This window comes from Aulonocara sp. 'chitande type north' Nkhata Bay, linkage group LG6 (assembly GCF_057382095.1).
Source record: "Aulonocara sp. 'chitande type north' Nkhata Bay isolate Kocher_YH1m ecotype deep benthic linkage group LG6, A_spYH_male_GT1.1, whole genome shotgun sequence".
NCBI lineage: Eukaryota > Metazoa > Chordata > Actinopteri > Cichliformes > Cichlidae > Aulonocara > Aulonocara sp. 'chitande type north' Nkhata Bay.
Window position 1 is genome coordinate 12,108,899 of NC_141349.1, and position 21,444 is coordinate 12,130,342.

At 39.7% G+C, this 21,444-nt stretch overlaps 2 protein-coding genes across 3 annotated transcripts in view; one reads left to right on the forward strand and one right to left on the reverse strand.

Annotated features, from left to right (window-relative positions):
* The window catches only part of ncf4 (neutrophil cytosolic factor 4), a 43,446-nt gene that overhangs the window by 8,710 nt on the left and 13,292 nt on the right, over positions 1-21,444 (reverse strand). For both annotated transcript variants that reach the window (XM_086294962.1, XM_086294961.1), the window contains exons 6-7: positions 17,417-17,468; positions 7,783-7,881 (exon numbers count right to left, since the gene is read on the reverse strand). In XM_086294962.1, coding sequence (XP_086151088.1) covers positions 7,783-7,881; positions 17,417-17,468 — 151 coding nt within the window. The remainder of the gene's footprint in view (positions 1-7,782; positions 7,882-17,416; positions 17,469-21,444) is intronic.
* pvalb7 (parvalbumin 7) overlaps positions 7,732-21,444 on the forward strand; it is a 45,490-nt gene continuing 31,777 nt past the window's right edge. Inside the window, exon 1 of the mRNA XM_086294964.1 lies at positions 7,732-8,021. Coding sequence (XP_086151090.1) covers positions 8,015-8,021 — 7 coding nt within the window. The 5' untranslated portion in view covers positions 7,732-8,014. The remainder of the gene's footprint in view (positions 8,022-21,444) is intronic.

The window sequence follows — 21,444 nt, forward strand, 5'->3', positions numbered from 1 at the left end:
AAGACATACTACTAGTGTGGATAACAGCGTTGCCAAAAAAGAACAAAGCCTCAGCATTTTGCAGTGTTGCATAAGGACAAATAAATTATGTTTTCTGTTACTTTTTTTTCTATCTCTTTAGAAAGCCGGGGGCAGGTTAAGTTCATCCTCCTCCTCCTCTGTGGTGATTCTCTTCCCTCTCCCATCAGGGCAGCTTCCACCTCCTTTCTCTCTCCCACTCACCCAGCGTCGTTCTCACATCTCGACACCTCACACAGTTTTATCAAGCATGTTTCTTTACCTTTTTTTTAAGTACTCACAAAGTGAGTGATGAAGAAGAATTACTATGACATCTATTTGCCAGCAGCCATATTCCAGCATTGCATTTTTTTAAAAAAAAATGCAGAGTATTAGATAAAAATATCCACTTGTGCACGACTCATACATACAAACAGTGAAAACTAGAGCAGAGCTTCTCCAATCACACCAGGGAAGGCACTCTGTGGTCACCGTAGTAGGCTGATTCTGAGTAGGATGTTGTCAATCTTTTTTTTAAATGATTGTTTTCATTATAGTTTAACTGACTGGACTACTCGACTCTGATTTGCCACAGAGTTGGCTCTTTATCCTCTGCAGTTAAAAAAAGGCCTAGTGAAAACATTTTAAAAATATGTAAAAGACAAATAAATCAAACCAAATCAAAAGATTATTGTAAAGCAGCAGGTCCGTTGCTCATAGTTGTTATTCTAGATCTCAGATTGGGCTGAACTCTTTGTGGATACTAGTGGATACATATTACAAACCTGGCACATCATTTCTTTATCATTTCAGATTTCGACATACTCAGACCAAATAATAAAGGAATAAATAAATCGACAAATAGGCAGATGTGCATGTCTTTCAATCATGACAGTCTGCAAACATGGACACTGTCATGGCTTGCCATGTTCGCGGTTTTTCTTTGTTTTCTGTTTTTTGTTTACATTTACACATCTCCTGTCACACATGTCTAGAGACCAGTGGCAATCCTCAAAACTGTGTACACGCTGGAAGCAATTTGAAGCGACGGGGCAACAAGAGACAAGAGAAAGTGAGTGACATTTGATTATTTAAGTGACTGCAGGTGGAAAAAGTGCCGGTGAGGAGAAGTTGGTGGGACCCACGATAAACTCTTCGCAACTTCCAGGTGAATAACTGAAGCAACTACCAATGACAATGAAGAATACTGTTAATTGACATATGAAAGGCTGATGTCCTGCAGGTTTTAGATATCACCCTGAAACCACACATGAATCAAATGATTAGTTCATTTTCAGGCTTCTGGAGAACTTCAAGACATGTTGAGGAGGAGGTCATTTAATCATTTAAATCAGCTGAGAGAGTGATATTATACCCCTTTCGTCAAACTGAGTGATTTATGACCCCCCTAATTGATTTATGACCCCTAATAAATTATTCATGAGCTCCGGAAGTAATTAAATTATTCATGAGCTCCGGAAGTAGGAAGTAATTAAGTAATAAAAATATGATATTCATAAAAATATGATATTCATAAAAATATAATTGATTATTTAGAAAGTTTCTTATATATCAAAAAATAGCATTCTTTTATTTCTTTAAGCAATTAAATTTTTTTTTTATTTTTTTATGCTCAAAAAACGCCATCTGGTGGCGGGTCAGTGTGTGTGTGTGCGCGCGCCCGCGCGCGCCCGAGGCTGTGTGTCTGGGCGCGCGGGGGCGCGCCCGTGTCTCCGGACCGTGCTCTCTCGGGCTCCGTGCTCATGTGTTTAAAAATGTATTAAACCATATTAAAATTGTTTAGTTAAACTTGTGCTTTTGTAACGTTCAGTATGGCCACAAACACATGCTGCATGCCTTGGGGGAAAACTTTATTTCGATTTATATGCATTTGTAGATTTAGAATAAAACTCATACTCAGAAAAAACTCGCGATCCCCTAACCCTAACCCTCCTTAGAAACATAAGCAGGGAAAACTCTTTAAAAAACCCTCCGCGTTTTCTCCAAAACCCTACAATAACTTGTTAGGGTATCCCCTCTATTCCCAAAACCTTATATTCCATAACAGGGGAAATCCTGAAATAATCCTTAGTCTTTTTTCTCAAATTCAGCGCCCCGCGGCTCCCTTCATGCTCAGCCAAACAAAGCCAAAACTCCTTTTAAAAATTTCTCCGCGATTTCTCCAAAACCCTAGAATAACTTGTTAGCTACCCCTCTATTCCCAAAAACCTTATATTCGATAACAGGGAAAATCCTTATTCTTTTTTCCTTCAAAAACTTCCCTCCTACTAGCAAGCTCTAAAATTCAACCCACACTCTAAGTTTTACCTCGCTCTTAATCTCCGATCCACAACTTCTTGCAGAGCACAATTTTTTCCTGCTTGTTCGCTCCCCGCTCTGCTCCCGAATGCGCTGCTTACCTCGTTCGAAATTTGCGCCGGAGACCAACTCCCCCCCTTACTTCGCCCCGCTGCCAATCACATAACTATTGCACCGCTCCCTTCGCACCCCGGTTAGCCAATCCGCTCCAGGTCCGATTTTTATGATCTCCCGCTCAGGTTAAGACTACCCCCGAGCTCCCAGAAGACCCCTGCCTTCAGCCATATCAACAACTGGAACCGCTCAGACTGCTTGCGAGTTCGCATAGGGAGCGGCCGATTTCAACAGCAACTTGCGTCTCTTTCCTTATCCGCATATCATTCGGTAAGTGTTAATCTTCCTCTCTAACTACATTTTTGCATTTTCCTTTTTACCATTCTGTCAATCCTTTCATTTAAAAAAATAAATAAATATCACAATGGTTTGTAACAGGTACAATACACCATCCATCCATCCATTCGCCTCCACTTATCCTTTTCTCAGGCTCGCGCGGTGCGCTGGAGCCTATCCCACGTACAATACACTTTAAAATATATATAAGCTCCACTTTTAACTCCCGTAAAAGTTTATACATTACATGTCTACATCACCTATCATGGCCTCATCGGGTATCTCATATCATCTTGTTATTGTTATGTTATGCTCCTTTGATATTTTGCTAGTTTGCGTGTTTTAAAACTCTTTTTGTTTTTCTTTATATTTTTAGACCCAGATGTGTTAACCTGATCCCTGCGAAACACCAGCTCTGCGTGGATTTTGACCGCGAGTGACCGGATGTTGTTTCCGGCCTGAGGTTGCCTGAAATGCCGTGAGGCTCGCTTGATCACAGTTCTAAACAAGTTAACTTTCTTCACTTCAAAGTAACCCAAAAAAGAAACTATATGTCCAGTTCTCTTTACTCCAAACCTGGTTTAAGGCTATGCTGTTGTTGTGATATGGCCATACAAATAATATTAAGTTTAATTAATCTTTTAAAAAAATGGCTGCTTCATGGCTACCTGTTCAGAGAATTTGCAGACTTTTATGGAAACTGTCACAATGTAACACTCTCACTGTCAAAACAGGGTTGATCCGTGTTTCTATGAACACTGATTAATATATCAACAGCTCTGAAAATCCTTTTTTTTTTTTAAGTAAAGCAGAACAGGATCTCTGTATCTCTAAAAATCCCAACAAAACTGGCAATCACCTCTAAACAAATGGAAGTAGTTTATGGATCTTTATCACCTGCAACACCATGTAACACCTAGATGTTAGACTCTTTTACCATCACATTTGCAAGGGTTTATGTGTTATCCTTGATCACAGTTCTAAATAAGTTAACTTTCTTGACATAAAAGTAGCCCAAAGAAGACAAATATATGTCCAGTTCTTTTTTACTCCAAACCTACTGATCGGAAAACATTATGTGATGCTGGAAGTTTTCATCCTATCCACCTGCAAAACAAGTTTACCTGTAAGCCAACACATTAGACGTAAGCAAATTTGTGAAATTCCTGAACAATGTACTTTGTGGAGTAGCAGTAGTACTAGAACTAGTACTAGTAGTCCTAGTATTCTGCAGCAACCAGGCTTCAAGAGTGATCACTCTTCTGGCTTTCAAATGGTGAAAACATGTCACAGTCTTAACCGCAAATCAGAAATGTTGGTAAATTTAAAAAGGAATTTAAACGTCAGCTTTGACATAGACACAGACTTTATTAATGCCACACTCAGGAAATTCACATGTTACACATGATTTAGCTCATCTGCTAAATCCCCAGAGCAATAATTGGCAGCGGGGCGAAGTAAGGGGGGGAGTTGGTCTCCGGCGCAAATTTCGAACGAGGTAAGCAGCGCATTCGGGAGCAGAGCGGGGAGCGAACAAGCAGGAAAAAATTGTGCTCTGCAAGAAGTTGTGGATCGGAGATTAAGAGCGAGGTAGAACTTAGAGTGTGCGTTGAATTTTAGAGCTTGCTAGTAAGAGGGAAGTTTTTGAAGAAAAAAGAGTAAGGAGCTTTCCCAATGTTTTTGGATTATAGCGCTTTTTTTGGGGGGGGAATAGAGGGGTAGCTAACAAGTTATTCTAGGGTTTTGGAGAAATCGCGGAGAATTTTTTAAAAGGAGTTTTGGCTTTGTTTGGCTGAGCATGAAGGGAGCCGCGGGGCGCTGAATTTGAGAAAAAAGACTAAGGATTTTTTCAGGATTTCCCCTGTTATGGAATATAAGGTTTTGGGAATAGAGGGGATACCCTAACAAGTTATTGTAGGGTTTTGGAGAAAACGCGGAGGGTTTTTTAAGGAGTTTTCCCTGCTTATGTTTCTAAGGAGGGTTAGGGTTAGGGGATCGCGAGTTTTTTCTGAGTATGAGTTTTATTCTAAATCTACAAATGCATATAAATCGAAATAAAGTTTTCCCCCAAGGCATGCAGCATGTGTTTGTGGCCATACTGAACGTTACAAAAGCACAAGTTTAACTAAACAATTTTAATATGGTTTAATACATTTTTAAACACATGAGCACGGAGCCCGAGAGAGCACGGTCCGGAGACACGGGCGCGCCCCCGCGCGCCCAGACACACAGCCTCGGGCGCGCGCGGGCGCGCGCACACACACACACTGACCCGCCACCAGATGGCGTTTTTTGAGCATAAAAAAATAAAAAAAAATTTTAATTGCTTAAAGAAATAAAAGAATGCTATTTTTTGATATATAAGAAACTTTCTAAATAATCAATTATATTTTTATGAATATCATATTTTTATTACTTAATTACTTCCTACTTCCGGAGCTCATGAATAATTTAATTACTTCCGGAGCTCATGAATAATTTATTAGGGGTCATAAATCAATTAGGGGGGTCATAATCACTCAGTTTGACGAAAGGGGTATAATATCACTCTCTCAGCTGTGTTGGATCAGGGACACATCTAAAACTTGCAGGACACCGGCCCTTGAGACCTGGAGTTCCCCCACCCCTGTGTTAAAGGGTCACCTATGAAACAAAAACCCAGAAAAGCTGCAAGCAAACAGCTGTTAGCTTCAAAGCGATGTGTTACCAGCAAATCACTTCCACAGTGTAGGGTCTAACAGTATCTGTACGACAGAAGAACGTGTGAATCCCATGACAGTTTCACGATTGCTTCCTAGAGCAGGGGTGGGCAACTCCAGGCCTCGATGGGCCGGTGGCCTGCAAGCTTTTGATATCACCCTGGGTCAACACATCTGAATCACATAATTAGTTCATTACCAGGCCTCTGGAGAACTTCAGGACATGTTGAGGAGGTCATTTAGCCATTTGAATCAGCTGTGTTGGATCAAGGAAACATCTAAAACCTGCAGGACACCGGCCCTCAAGGCCTGGAGTTGCCCAACCCTGTCCTAGAGCTTACTGGCTGTTGTTAGGTGAAATCCACTGCAAGGAGTCTTCTGCACCAAAAACATCCACACGACTGCTTTGGTCACAAGCGGATGGCAGGGATTGCCTATCATTTACAAGGAAAACACAGAGCTGTCTGCAAACACTGTTTACTATTCGAGTGTGTTTCCTTGTGTCACTCATACTGCAGGATTTATCTTACTTTATCTATGGACTTCAATGTTGTACTTTTATTACCAATAAAGTTGTGCTTTTTGTTAAAAGAGACAAATGAACAAAGCAAAACAAAAGGAAAACGAGCAACCACATTTGGGTCCTCAGCCTTTAAAGTAAAAGTTGTGCCTTCCTCCTTAAACCAATAAGTTTCAAAGGACACTTTTACTTTTACACTGAAGGTGAATGTTGAGGTTTCAGCGACACTCCTCACAGCTGCAGCTTCCATAAAAACTACAGGTGACCGCAGCGATCAGTTACTGAAGTGTTTGTAAGGAGGTACAGTGGTTTGAAAACGTGTTTGCCCCCTTCCTGTTTTTTTGTATGTTTGTTACACTTAAATGTTTCAGATCATCAAACAAGTTTAAATATTAGACAAAGATAACACAAGTCAAACTAAATCCAGTTCATAAATGAAAGTGCTTGTAATTATATAACGGGGAAAAAATCCAAACCTACGTGACCCTTCGTTAAAAAGTGATTAAACCTAATAACTGGGCCATCCATAGCAATGAAGTATTTGCAATAACTGGCAATGAATCGTTTACAGTGCTGTGGAGGAATTTTGGCCCACTCATGTTTGCAGAATTGTTGTAATTCAGCCACAGTTGAGGGTTTTCGAGCATGAACCACCTTTTTAAGGTCATGCCACATCATCTCAATCTGGTCAGGACTTTGACTAAGCCACTCCAAAGTCATTGTCCTGCTGCAGAATCCTCCAGTACACTTCAGCTTGAGGTCACAAACAGATGACTGTTTGTAAACAGCAGAATTCATGGTTCAGTTATTACAAGTCTTCCAGGTCCTGAGGGAGCAAAACAGCCCCAGACCATCACAGCACCATATTTTACTGTTGGTATGATGCTCCTTTTTGTTGTTTAAGGGTCTTTTGTGACCTCTTGGATGACATCATTGCATAACCTGTTTACCAATTACATTAGGGCAATTACATTACCAGTTACATTCCTTTTTGCCCTCAAAACAAATCAAGCTGACTTTCAGTCAGCTTGATTTGAGTGAATTCAGCTTTGAGAGCAGAGCTGCCTGTAAGAGCATGATTCTACTGCAACGCTCGCCAAGCAGACACTCGCATCTACAATGGCTTCTTTGTGCATCTAGCTGCTGAGTTCTACGCGCGGGTTATTGATTTTGAGGAATTTGACTGCACAAGTGCCAAAATATAATTCCATATAAATATACATGTTCGTATATTTACTGGAATATATCTGTGCACACAGCAAACATTAGAACAGTCTGCGGGACTGAGATGTGTGTAAAACTAAAATATCTCAGTCTTTTGTCCATCAGTTTTGTCCATCTTTTGGAAGAGGTGCTGGACAACTGGAAAGTGGATGTGTGTGCATTTATTTAGGCTGCAGTCTCTCTCTGCTCTCCTTACTTTCTTATCCTGCCTATTTTTTATCTACTAAGTTAAAAGCAGACAACCATCACTTAACCATTACTTTCTTTCTCTTCTTCACTCTTCTTCATAATTGTATTGCTCATTTTCCCTCTCTTGATGTTTCCCTAATTCCATCTCTCTTCATTGCTCCACTCTGATCTTTAGCTCTTCTATTTTTATTCCTCACTTTTCCCAATATACTCCCAATGAAGACACCACCTCTTTCAACGTAAAAAAAAAAAACTCCTCTTCTTTTCTTCCATCTCATCTCCACCTCCACCTCTTCTTTATTTTCCCACCCCTCCCTCTCACTCTCCATCCAGCTTTCTCAGGCTTCCACTCTCCCACTCTTTCGCTGCCTCTCTCCTTCTCCACCTTTCTCTCTTTCTCTCGTCCCTCTCATATTCTCGCCCTCTTTCTCTCTCCGTTCTTACCTCCAGCCAGTCGACATTGACTCGTCGCAGCAGGAAGATCACCTCTCCCTTCTTCAGGTTCAACTCCGCCTTGCTGTTGCCGCGAAAGTCAAACATCGCCTGAGAAACACACACACGCACACATACACACCACAAAAGAGAGAGTACACACGCACGCACACACACACAAAGTCAGTGAGAGAAAAGAGGAGCGATTTAAAAGAGCATACGGATTCAACACAAAGAAGGAACAATGACGGGTAAGACACTTTTTGCATGTGTATAATTAAGAGAGGAGAGAGCGAGAGAAAGAAGGGACGCTAGAACAAAAATTAGCCTGAAGATGATAATATTTTTGAGCAGAAAAGATATGTGATAGAAAGAAAGTGAAGTTGTGAGTCTAAGAAGAGTTTTAAGGTATGTTTGTGTAAGAGAGAAATAAAGCACAGGAATGAGGAAAGGAGGGCTGCTGAAGTAGCAGTGTTCTTGCTGATACTGGTAAATATGTGTAAGCCTGTCAAACTCTACATGTGTGTGTGTGCGAGCTAACGCTGCAGCTGAGGATCAGTTCCAGTAACAACTATTATATATTTATGGAATTTTGAGAATCAGAAATAAAAGTGTGACAAACGCTTGCATCCAAGGTTAACCATTTTTATAGATGCCTATTTTTTCTAATCTAGAAAACATTTATGTACTATAGCTGCATGTGGCACCGTTTACATAACATATGATATACAGTGTCTGTAGTCACTTCTACAAGCGTGAGTGTGTGTAGGATGAAGTCAAAAGCTGGTATGAGGACATTGGAAAACTCAAAAGTTATACAGCCTGAGGAGGCGCCACACTGCAATGTAAAGGTGTGTGTGTGTGTGTGTGTGTGTGTGTGTGTGTGTGTGTGTGTGTATGAAGGGGTGGCTAGATACTCGACTGTCCTAGTCTGCATCAGTGCGTGTGGAATAAAAGCCTCCCAAAGTTGAATTTGCATTTTAAGTAGAACTCAGTAGAGTCATTACCGGGGCTCTACACCTATTCCCATCCTTTTGCTAAGAGACTCCTCAAACACACAGATGACAAACGGCCTATTACACACACAACGACAAACATGCACACACTCAAACTACAATAATCTTTTACTAATACTTGTTCTGTATTAATCTTGTTGGTGTACCGCGCACTCCCATTAGCATTCACGCCCCACACGAGCGTGAATGCTAATGGGGAAGGGGACGAGGGAGGGAGCTGGTGTGGTGGTGGGGTTAGAGTGAGAGACAATGGGAGGAAAGCCATTACATGAGGGAGTGAAAAATAACAAATACAATTTGGAGAATCAGAGAGGTTGGGAGCGAATGAAAAAAGAATGCAGAGCGGTTACATCAGTGGGAGGGAGGTGAAGATGAGGAGGAGGAAGAGGTGGAAAAAGAGGAGGAGATAAGAAAAGTTAAAGTTAAGCAGAGGCACGGTGCTGGGGGAGGCAGTGAGTGAGTGATGGAGTGAGACAGCGAGTGAGTAGGGAATCTCTGTTTTTTCATACTTCATGATTTGACAGGACGTGAGAACTAGGCTGCTGAGGGATGTAAGATTGAGCACATGTGTGGACAACAGAGGCAACGCTCTTGTAAATTCACAGTGATGTGTCACATGTGCTGCCTCCTGCACACCATCCGTGCAGCTCTCTGACATAAGTGAATGGAGGATTTCCAGTTATGTGTTCAACCTGATCCTCCTGACACACTGAGAGAGGTTCATGTCTGTCATGTTTGGTTTTTAAATTTGGTGCTTTGCAAGTAACATCACCAATTCCAGCTAATCTGTGATCTTTTTCTAGGCATTTTGGCTGTTTCTCCACACGTAAACTATGATTTAGGTCATTGAAAATGGAGATGTTATGAATCCCTTTCATGTAGTGGAAACAGAAACTTTTGTCTTGCAACATCAAAGGTGCCTTTATGTTCTTTTTGACACCAGTTCATTATGTTTCGAAGCATATGATTGGCCAAGATTTCTGTTCAGTTAGATTTATATTTGTTGGCCTGCTCTTAATATTGTTTGTTTGTTTTTGGATTTTTGCATTTTCATGAGGCCATTTTTTCCAAACGAAAGCTGAAAATCCCCGTTTTAAAAAATACCTGAGTGAATGGAGCTTTAATCAAGAATCACAATAAATGCTAACGCTGTGTTGTCTACTGGATGTGTAAAAGCAGCTGTTTACTAACATGCTAGCTTTGACATGTTCGCATGGCGTGCGCGACACTCCTGCCAGAGACACAAATCCCCTTTGGGGCCATCCTGGTCAAAAAGCTGTGTTGAACCCTTGTGACAAGGGAGCAGCTGAAATTAGCTTCTTCTTTATGGTCTGTATGGAGTATGCATGTTGTTGCACTCCCCCAAGTGGCCAAAAATATTACTGCAGGTTCAAGACGTTTTGAACTGGTTCCTGTGGTAAGTATATAGTATACTTGAATATCCCAGTATTCCTTTTTAAACAGCAAGAAACCAATCAACTTGAGTTAACCACATACAGAGATGGTAATATGAATCTAAAAACCAGTGCGAGCACCAGAAGCTATGAGCTATCCACAAGTAGACTACACTGAAGTGTTAACAGACACAATCACTCAGCCTTTTGGTCGCACCTGATATAGCCTGCATTAGAAACTTGGTGTGTAAATCCTGAATTTTACTTTCTGTGTCTGTGTCCAAATCTGAGTGTGAGTGTGAGTGAGTGCACGTGTGTGCTGCATGTGTGTCCACAGAAAATGAGACGCAGACTGGTGGCAAATTAATGAAGCTGGGGAGAGAGGGAGCTGGCTGGATTAACAATCCAGATGAGATTACCCTGACCCTGAGGACACGTGCGCTTTGAATTTGGGGCTGCTATTTTTAATGCATTATTCCAGACGCTGTTTTTATTACAGCGTTGACCCGCCGCTGCCTGTAATTTATAGATGATGGGACAATGTGTTGGAGATGATAAGCTGGTATCTGTAGCACAAACACAAAATATGATGTGACAAACCAATTCCCCATCTTTCTGCACCTCTTTTCTCTCTCTCCAATGCAGCGCCAGCTTTATTCCGCCTCTTTCTCCTTTTACTTCTACTTGTCATTTTCCCTTTATCTCTGATTCAGCCTGTTTCATCCAGAGACTCCTTTCTGTTTTTAAACTATGTCCCTCTGCGTCTCCATTAATAATTTAGCCTTCTAATCAAGTAGTTAGCTTGATGAGTGTAAACTACAAGTTCTCATTGTTGGTAAGATTGGGCTGCGCATAGACATATGACTAAGTGTTAGATGCAATAAATCTTATGATGGTGATGTTGGTCATTGTTAACATTTATGGGAGCTGGGTGGGAAGAATTTGTCCTCAATGTTATCCTGAGAGGCACACAGGAGGAAATCAAAAGGGGTTCAGTTCAAGCCCCCAGCAATCATTAGCAGAGCTGAGCTTTGAGGTGATTTTAGCAATGTGATGACACTATGATCATGTGATGCCAAATCACCCAAAAAGAGTGTCTGCCATACAACACCATAACAAAATGACCACTGGACTCTTTATCTGGCCAGTACAGTGAATTTTAGAAAGACTGTAAGCCTTAAGGAAGTAAGCTTTCATACATTTATAAACATGTAGTTTTTTCTTCTATTAGCCCATTGTCTTATTCCAGCATTCATTTAAGATTAAATTCCTCACAAAAAGAAAAGGAATCAGCTCCTCCCCCCAGCAGTGACATCAATAGAGGCAAAACTGAAAGCATCCGTCCCTTAAAATCTGTCTTTCCTAATGTATCACAAGACACATTAGTGGTGAAAAAAAGACTTCCTGATGTCCTTCTCTGTGTCATTTCTTGTTGTTCAACAGCCATGCAAAGCAAACTATAAGACCGTAGAGTCTCGTCTTTGTCTACACACACGCTACTTTCATTATCGTACGTTGGTGTTGGTACACTGCACAGCGAAAAGCTGGTCTCTAATAGTAGTCACACAGCCCTTGGGTTCAGAAAGCCACAGGGGCAATCATCCAGTACAATTAGTCTTTCACTGACCCCGCCTTAATGAGCTTGTTAAACCCTCAGCTCGTTAGCGTGGCAATAGGGAGGATGATGCTTAATGGAAGTGTCTTTTTTAAATGGATGCCCCATTTCCTAGAAGGCCTGGGGTGAAGGATTATAGTAGAAAACATGTCTTTTTATACATATAAGAATGGACACAGGTTGCAGAGGTTGAGTGTGTATATAGTACTGTGAAAAAGTTGACACCCCTCATTTCTTTATATTTTGCTTCCAATGAGACAGACTCTGTTTTTGGTGTTGAGCGATAGTTCTCGAGGGTCTCTAACGGTCTTTCAAAGTGTCTCTTTGGACATTGGCTGCTTTTTCATTCATGTTTCAGTCCAGTCCTTGTACCTAACTATTCTCAGAGGAAAGTTCTCTTTTTTATTAATTTGTTAAGTATAACAAAACACTGCAACTCAACAGAAGAACCAGTGTTCACAGCAAACTTAGCAAAGAACCAGTTAGAAATTGATTCTTTAGGCACTTTGTTATTAGCAACAAGTCACAAATATTTTTTCCCCCATTTCTGAAGTTAATTCTATGGAAAATGCCAAAGACAGCACAGTCTGACTGGCATAAAATAATGTTTTTGAACTAATAAGGTGGAAGCTATTATTAAACTTGGCATTTCTAAAGGAAGGAGTGAGACAACACTCGTATGGAGTGATAAATCCATATTTGAAATGTTCTGGAGAACTATTCTTGAAGCCTATTTGGACAAATTATAAAAACATTTGCTGAGGAGAGTTCAGGCTGCATTAAAGAATAATGGAGGTCACACCAAAAATTGACCTTTAAGCTTGTTAGTAATGCACAAACACTTTTTTCCCTGTTTCTCAAATAATCAACACATTCATAAGTTAAAGACAATGTTTGCACTTGCACTTGCAAGCAAGACCTTGAATCTCAAAGCGTAGATCGTTTTTCGACTTTCAACAGATTTCCACTGATGCAAAACTAGATTGATGCGAGTGATGGTGACAATGAGCGAGGTAATGGTTTCTGAACTGCTAGAACTTTGATTTTCATGCTGTGACTCACCGTTAACATGTGGCTCACAATCAAGTAACTGTTCAACGTATTGTTTACAGTATCTAAGATGGCCTACATCTAACAGGAAGAAACACAACACATACTGTATCTGTACATAAACATTTGTGCACAGGCACACTGATAAAACCTGCTCTATGACACGATGGCGCTTTGATATTTTCTAGTGTCTGGAATCAAGTCTCATAAATTCTTGGTTACTTTAACACATTTATGTTACATGGTCACATTTTTGCCAGTGAAGATAAGCACTAACACTTCCTAATCAGTTTTTCATCTAAAATTGTAATTTCTGCCTTAACTGTCTTATCCCTCGATAAGTACCTCTTTGATTATTCATTTTTTAGTTTTATTGATATTTTTTCCACCCTTTGTGATTCTTTAATATATCTTTTTGCCTTTTTTATATCATTTATCTATCTTTATTTCTTTCCCTAACTCAATTTTCAGATCAGCCAAATCATGCCACCAGCGTCTGCCTCGTTAAAGTCCTCCTAACCACGAGCAGCCTGTCCCGTTGACCTTGTCTGAAGCTCATAGTACTACAGCTGACAATTACTCATAGCAGTGTTTGGGGGCTAAGCCTGAGCTAATACTAAGTGGAGTGGAAAGAAGTGCTGCAGCGTAAACGCTAACACTTGTACCGGCTCTGCTGTGACAAATGCTGCGCTCTGCTCTTATCCATCAGGCTCAGGCTGGCCATTGATCATTGTTTGGACAGCCACTTTGGTGAGCTGGGAAACACACAGCAGGACACACACCAACACACACTAACGCACAGAGGAAGGATAAGCTTTTCAGCTAGAAAAGGAGAGAAAGCTAAAATAAATGTTGAGTAGGCTGGCAGCTTCATGAGTAGAGTACACCAGTGTTTTACTTTTGTGTGGGAGAGAGGGGAGAGAGAGAGAAGAGGAGAGAGTAAAATGGAGCTGCTTCTTTTAGTTTGGAAATAAAAGACCACTGGAGTGTGCAGAGAGAAATGCAATGTGTGTGCCTGCATCCTTTTTTCTGTGTTGAGCAAGGTTAGTAAAGTTAAATGCTTTTGAAAGGCGATATAGCACACAGAGTTCAAGGACATGTACTCATATTACAGACTCCATACTGTGCAGACATAGCCGCTTACACAACCAAGCAAAGGTGTCTCTCTCTACAAAGTATTACAAATGATTGCTTCATCAAATTAGCTGACAGTGGATCGATTCAGCTATTAGTCAGTGCTGCTATTATGTCAGCTGTGAATATTTCAATCTATCCCTAAACAACTTTAACTTGCTTCAACAGCTTCAGAGAAATTAATGGAACAATGGTGCGATATAGCCAAAGGGAGACACTTCAGGTGGACACAGGTAAAAATAAATAAATAAAGCCACACATGATCTGTTTTCTTAACTGCTTATCCAGTCCTATAGGTGTGGTACACTCTGGACAGGTGACCAGTGATTTTCACAAAATACTGACGCAAGATGGAAAAAGGAAACGGTCATTCTATGGCGATGATTTTAGAAAAAAATCTGCTCTGTAAATTAGACAGTAAATGAAATGTGAACAAACACAGAAATGAAGCCATAATGTTTTGATTATCTTTCATTTCGCTGTAAATGCTGCTGCTGAGTATGAGATGAAACAGATTTGAAGAAAAAAGCCTTTAACAATATTTGCTGAAAAAAAAAATATTTTTAAACATTATTTTTTGACTTTTTAACTAACTTGCAACATCACCATTTGATTTCCTACATTATTACATTATACTGACATTTATTTTGTACTGAAAGTTGGAGGTACTTCAATAAAAATATACTTCAATATCGCAGTATAATCTCCTTAAAATGCACTACTTGGCATACATGTCCAAAACACAAAGTTTAAAAAAAACAGATATATACATGTGTTTTACATGTGTAATGTGTATTCTGGACAACAACTCTTCCATCCATCCATTCTCTTCTGCTTGTACATATCAAGGTCACAGTGGAGGGGCTGGAGCCTATCCCAGGGTACACCCTGGAGAGCTCACCAGTCTATCGCAGGGCTACAAACTGATGTAACTGATGTGTTATAGTCTTATTACTATCTTTTCATGAAGCTCCACTTCAGTGTGTGGCCACCATTTTCTGAAAATGCTTATTTCCATTGTTTTTCTTGGACGCTACTAAAGTAAATCAAACTTATTAACAGTTCAACAGTTCTGAAACAAACGGCTTTAAAGCTCATTTCCCTTTCAGGCAACTTTTTTTCCCGATTGTTTGCCCCACAGAAGTAAAAAAAAGCAGGAGATTGATGCTTCTGTGCAAACTGGGGTTGTCACTATTTTCAAACCCGATACCAAAATCGAGGAAAATAGGTGAGTCTCTCAAGATCCTTTCAATAGTGTGGAGCAAAAAGGGAAAAATTATGAGGCTGATAAAAAATGTAAACAATACTGATGAGATACTGCGATAATGCAAACGTATTCAGCCATACCCCCTTTTATTTCCTGTTTTCCTGCTCCTAGTGACTTGACTCCATATTTTTGTTCCTGATCAGTTGTTAAGATGCTGCTGTTTCTGTATAGCTTCTGATAGACTTTTCCCAGCTTCAATTTGTGACTGTAAGAAAACTATAGCATGTTTTAAACACAAATAATTGTATTATCCTGTTATACTAACACTGAGGTTATAGACGGGAAGGACTGATACCATTTGCTTTCTAGCTCTAATCTAAACATTGTCACTTATTAATCAGTCACTAGCCACTAACATGGCTAACATTAACGTGTGCAGTCAGGTTCACATTTATAATAACTCTTTAAAACTTTAATGTTGTTGAAACCAGTGTTTTAATGACTTTGTGAAATTCCTCATAAAAACTAGGTTGACATAATTTTAGATACTTCTCCAAGTTTGATCTGCAGCTGTTCACGTGTTCAGCTGGTAGTGAGGGGAGGGGCTGTGTACCTGCCTGTCTGCAGCATGCTGTGTGAAGTTGTGTGCTAGCTGTAGGACGCAAAGATGGAATTTTATCAATACTGTTGCAAATCACTACCTAATCCATTAATCAATTTTAGTACTGGTTAGTATTTGAGTATACATTTTTTGACAAAATCTACTGCCTGTGGTGGGCTTCAAACTGCACTAATAAAGGAGTACTTGTGCATTTTTACTAATAGTAGAATTTTGTTATTTAGAGGTATTATAACTATTGGTTCTGGTCTCCTTTAACATGCTGGTAAATTAAGTAACTTTTAGGATTAGATGACAAACAAAAATTACCTCATGAGAATAACATTTCTGCTGTGCAAATTTGCACAAACCAACAATACACATACAAGAGATGAGATATTTTTACACACTGTAATGCAACCAGATGACAGAAGGGCTGTCCTCCATCAGTCTGACTGTACTATCAACATTTCTATTCCCACGCAAACAATATTAAGGCTCAACTGATTAACTGATTTTTTTAAAATAGCCATTTAGACTCGCTGCTAAGCATTGGCATATCTGGGTCCCGCTACATTTTTGTGAGGATCATTCTGAATTGTAAGTCTTGAAAGTGAGGCCTCTCGTCACTTTTTGAAGGTTTTAATGGTTTGGAGGGATAAATATTATTTAAAAAAAACACAGTAGGAGTAAGATTAGATTTGGGATCTGGTGATCTTGGTTAAAGGGAATGAGTCAAACCAATATGAGCTCTCTTAGCGTAGAAGCCTGCATGTGCGTTCAAAATTCAGTCCAAGATTGTGCTGACCGTATAAAGAATAAAAGCTCTTTTTTTACCCTCATGGAGAGTTTAATTGGCAGGTCATAACTGCTTCATCCTCTGACCTGACCTCATGCCCAAATCTGCACACCAGCACCTGAACCACAAGCGCTCCACAACCTCCAAATCACACAGCTCCTAGAAAAACGACTTTAGAATATAAATGGGTTTCTCTTTCCATCATCAGCATCAGGGAGGAAGGTGTGAATAGAATGGAAATGAGAGGATGTGAAAAAGAGGAGGGGGGAGAGAGGGATGAGAGATGGTTGCAACCTTGGAAAGAGACAGACAAAGGGAGGGGCGAGGAAAAGGACAAAAGTTAAGGGATGCTTAAGGGGAGAGGTGTGGAAGGGAGGAGAAGAGAGTGTGGGAACGGGAGGTTAATACGAAAAGAGAAACGGATACAGAAATTAAAAAAGGAAGTGAAGCGAAGCAGGAACTATTGATGAGGTCAACAGCGTCAAGGGAGAATGGAAGGACAAAAGGCGCAGCACAACATTTGACAAAAGACGCCGTAATTATTGATTTGTCACATCAGATGGCACACTTATGTATGGGATCTGTTTTTTAGGGTTTATTTATGCACTTAGTTTGTGACTTTCACCAAATACTGGTTTCTGTGGCCACGGCTGTGTAAAGTCGTGTGTGTTTGTGTGTGTGTGTGTGTGCCATGAAAAGCAGTCATGCCGATGGTGCTTATAGGATCACATTGTGCTTCTTGGGGTGATGCGGTGCATTCTGCGTGGTTGTTTGACTACAAAGGTCGTTACTCCGTGGGTTGCAACAGCACAAAAAATAGTAATTACACCAACCTCAGCCCTGGGGGAGGAGAAGAGGTCCATCTTTTGTGACTTCACTTGTTTCCTAGAAGACACAGATGGATAGAGACAAGCCATATAAGGGAACACTGTCTGCATACAAGTAATTCCTCGAAGTGACCTCAAAGTTTAACGCTCTGATGAATCCGCAAGAGATATTTCAGCAGTCATATTTCAGAGATATTTCCTGTAACATCGAGAAACTGGGAAGCTGTTTCCCGTTTCGAAAGCTCAGTCTGCTCTCTCTGGTCAGCTCCACAAGGCCTGAATGATAAAGCACAGTAAGCTTTAGAGTAAGCTTAAATGTAATTGACAAGACAGAGAAAAGCCTGCTGCAGTTATGATAACTGTTTTTCTATCTAACGTGATTAATTTGAACCCATAACCATTTTAAAGAAAATGAGAAATAATTAAATTTGACTCTTCGTCTTACTGGAGCGACTACATGTTTAAAACACTCACTCTGGGAAACAATGTGTCAATAAATGCTGGAAAACACTTGTGTCATTTTCAGGGCCATAAACCCTTTCACATTATTTAAGCACACAGATGTTTTGATTCCACATAAAAGGTTAATATGTGGTCAACAGACACTATTATTAATAATAATAATAATGTATTAATATTAGACATTATTAAACAAATATACATTTTAACTCACGCAGCCCTTAAACTTTTCATACAGCACTTTCAATATTTCAATTTGTCCAACACTTGTTGGACAAATTGGTTTCCTTGATTACATTTGCCATGCTATCATGCTAAACTAAGAATGCTAAGGATATTAAAATTGTCACTATGAGCGTGGTGGGTATGGTCACATTTAGGTCAAAGCACTGTTATGCTGCACTGCAGTTACAATGCACAAGCACAAAGAAAGTCTTTTGTATTAAACATGTCTGAAAATAAAATACCTGAAACACCTAGCATTTTTTTTATTTTGGATATAGTGGCAGAGATTCATTGAAATATTCAAACAAACAGAAATGCCTTATAAAAATTCTAATGAGTCTAATAGTCAATATTTGGTTTGACCGCTTTTATTCGTCAACAGATCCTGAACTCTGTCTCTTTCTTGTCATTTCAGGAATAGTTCTTCAGGCTTCTGTACGGGTATGCTTTTATTGCACTGATAGTATGTTTGGGATCATTACAATGTATAAAAATGAGGGAGTTGTCAGTAATATGCTTTCCAGGTCGTACTGCATGCTGGATCAAATTCTGATGGTATTTTTCTGCGTTCAGTATTGCATCAATTTTGACAAGATTTCCATCACCACCGAGTGACATGCAGCCCAAACCATGACTGAGCCTCCACCGTGTTTCACAGATGGCTGTAAATAACTACTGTGCCTCTCTCCTGACCTCTTATGTACACATTAATGATGATTTAAACCAATAAAGTGACATTGGATCCATCACTCCATAAAGCCTGTTATTTTCAGTGCAGTTTTTGAGGCCTGCCACTTCTTCTTTCTACTTCCTCAATATTGTTAAGGACACACTGCACACTAAAGCTCATAATTCTTTGAGAGTGCAAAAGTACAATTTCTATGTCGGACAAACTGTATTACCCGTGACATTTCTTATAGATTAAACTAAAGAAATGGGAACGAATTTTGGGCTCCTAATAGCAAAGCGCTGAAGTTTTCTGTTATTTGTAGACACAACACTGATTCATCCTTTGAGTTAGGCTTCTTTTTTACACTTGAATGACTCATAGGCTACTGTTTTGTCAAGTGGCTAAAGAACCAAAAGCAAAAATCAAACATTATTTTAAAAATGGTCATGTACAAGGACTTGACTGGAAGTAAAAAGCAAGAAGTCCAAAAAAAAACCCAACAACTTTGAAACCCTACTGGTTAAAAACCCTTTACAAAATTACAAGAAAATGTCAATCTTTGGAAGCAAAATCAAAATAAACGAGAAAGCTTGCTTGAGACTGTTGCACAGTACCAGCCTTTCAGAAAGGTACTGTATTTACTGCAGAATACTGAAGCAAGATAGGTACTGGCAGTGAAAGACCATGTAAAAATCAAATATGTAGCAATTCTTCAGGAAGGAAGTAACAGTTTCTTCAAATGTTCCAACAGACAAATCAACCAAAAGGCCATACAAACCGAGACAGGCAATCTAAGAGCAGAAGAAGCAATGAAAGTCTGCTTTTGCATAAGGTTCCTGTTGAGAGACTCTGCTTTTACCACATCTTCTGTTGATGTAATCCAGCCACAGGGAAAGGGACCAATCAAAAGTCTAAAAGGCCATTATAAATGAGGAAGTAGAACATGAAAAGGATAAAAAGCCTTTATAGATAGAGATATCCTCCTAGGTCTGGCGTCCACATATGTGGACATCACATTTTGGGTTGTCTAGACCAAAATACTAAATTTTGCTCTACAAGGGCCTGATATGCACTCACGAGGACATTATACTGCCACTGTTCTATCACAATTTAACGCAACTGTCCTCTTATGTGGATCTCTTTTATCTCCGAAACAAAAATCAAGTAAAACAAAAAAATCGGGTCATTCTTTGTTTTTAAATTCATCAGGTCCCAATCAGTCTAAATAGCAAAGAAAAACTGAAAATGCATGCCATGAAAGAGTTCAGGTCTCAGGAGGTTAATGCCAAATGAAGGTGCCCTTGCCTCAGCTGAGACGTCATCAGGTCAGGACACCCTTCTTTGATTTGACATCAAATATTTACGGGGGTTTTTTTGAGCGACAGCACCTGTCCTCTGATTAACAATATCAATACACTGCTGTTTCTTACACTCAAACTCATCCATAACAAACTGACCCCTACTTTTTAAGGACTCCTTGAGTCTTTGAATAATAAAAAACAATACTGTATTTTACAAATCTTCAGTAAATCAATACAGATTTATTGAGCAGATCAAGTTTTTACTACGTCTACATGATCAGTCTTATCAGCCTGTCTCTCAGCCACTGATGCTGTCATTTCTCACATGTGTACAGTAGTTTTAAGAATCATATACTATAAATATATCTACACTATAAAAGCAAACACGTTGTGTGCGATAAAAGACTTACGTTGCGTTGGGGGAAATAGTTCAGGCAGGGAGCTGAAGTTCTTCTTGCAATAAATGACTGAAGTTAGAAGGACACGAGTGAATCACTCATCAGCTGTTTGGCTACCAGCTGACTCCTAGGTATCCAATTATATTCATGCAAAGTTGCATGGTGGCCATCACAAGTGAACTCTCTAAGCTTATTGCTCAACTGATTTACTTCATACCTGCAGTTTTTTGCAGAAGCGCTCGCTATCATCCTGACCTTAGCCATGTTATTTATGACAATATAATTTGCAGTTATGAGAAGAAATCCATTTTAAAAGCAGACTGCTTGCAGCTGGGAGCCAAGCCTTTTAATTCCACATCTAAATGGACAGCCATTATCATAAAGTATTAAGTTAATTCATCCTCTGGAAGGCTTTTTGCTTCATATTTCCTGATAAGAACATAGTAAAGCCATAAATACAAAGGATTTTGAATGCTCTCTTAGTCATGACCTGAAAAAAAAGGTCCATTATGCATTAAGATGATGCAGACCTTCCCTATATGACCAACCCAAGACTAAGCCTCATGTGGAAGGTTGAAGAGTTTCCATGTGATTTATGATAACCAAGACAACTGGGTGTTGAATGCAGCAGCATTTCAGTTTTTCTCCGTATGCTCAGTGAGATCTAAGCTGTTATTCAACCCTCAGTGAATTCATTTTGAATTTGTGTGTGGGCTAAACGCCTATTAATGTATTGTTATGGAGGAAGTAAAAGCTTATATAAGCAAAACACATGTTGTGGGTATATGTGGTCAACTGACCCTGAATTCATAGATGCACAAAATGTTTATACCTTTAAATTAAAAGTGGAGCGCTTAAGCCAAGTTTCAGGTGAAGAGCAGCATCACATGTTTTTAGCACTGATTCACTGCCGGCATTGGTATCTCCTTGTGTACATCACCAAAAGCCAAACTGCAAGACTTAAATTGAAGTACAAAGTTT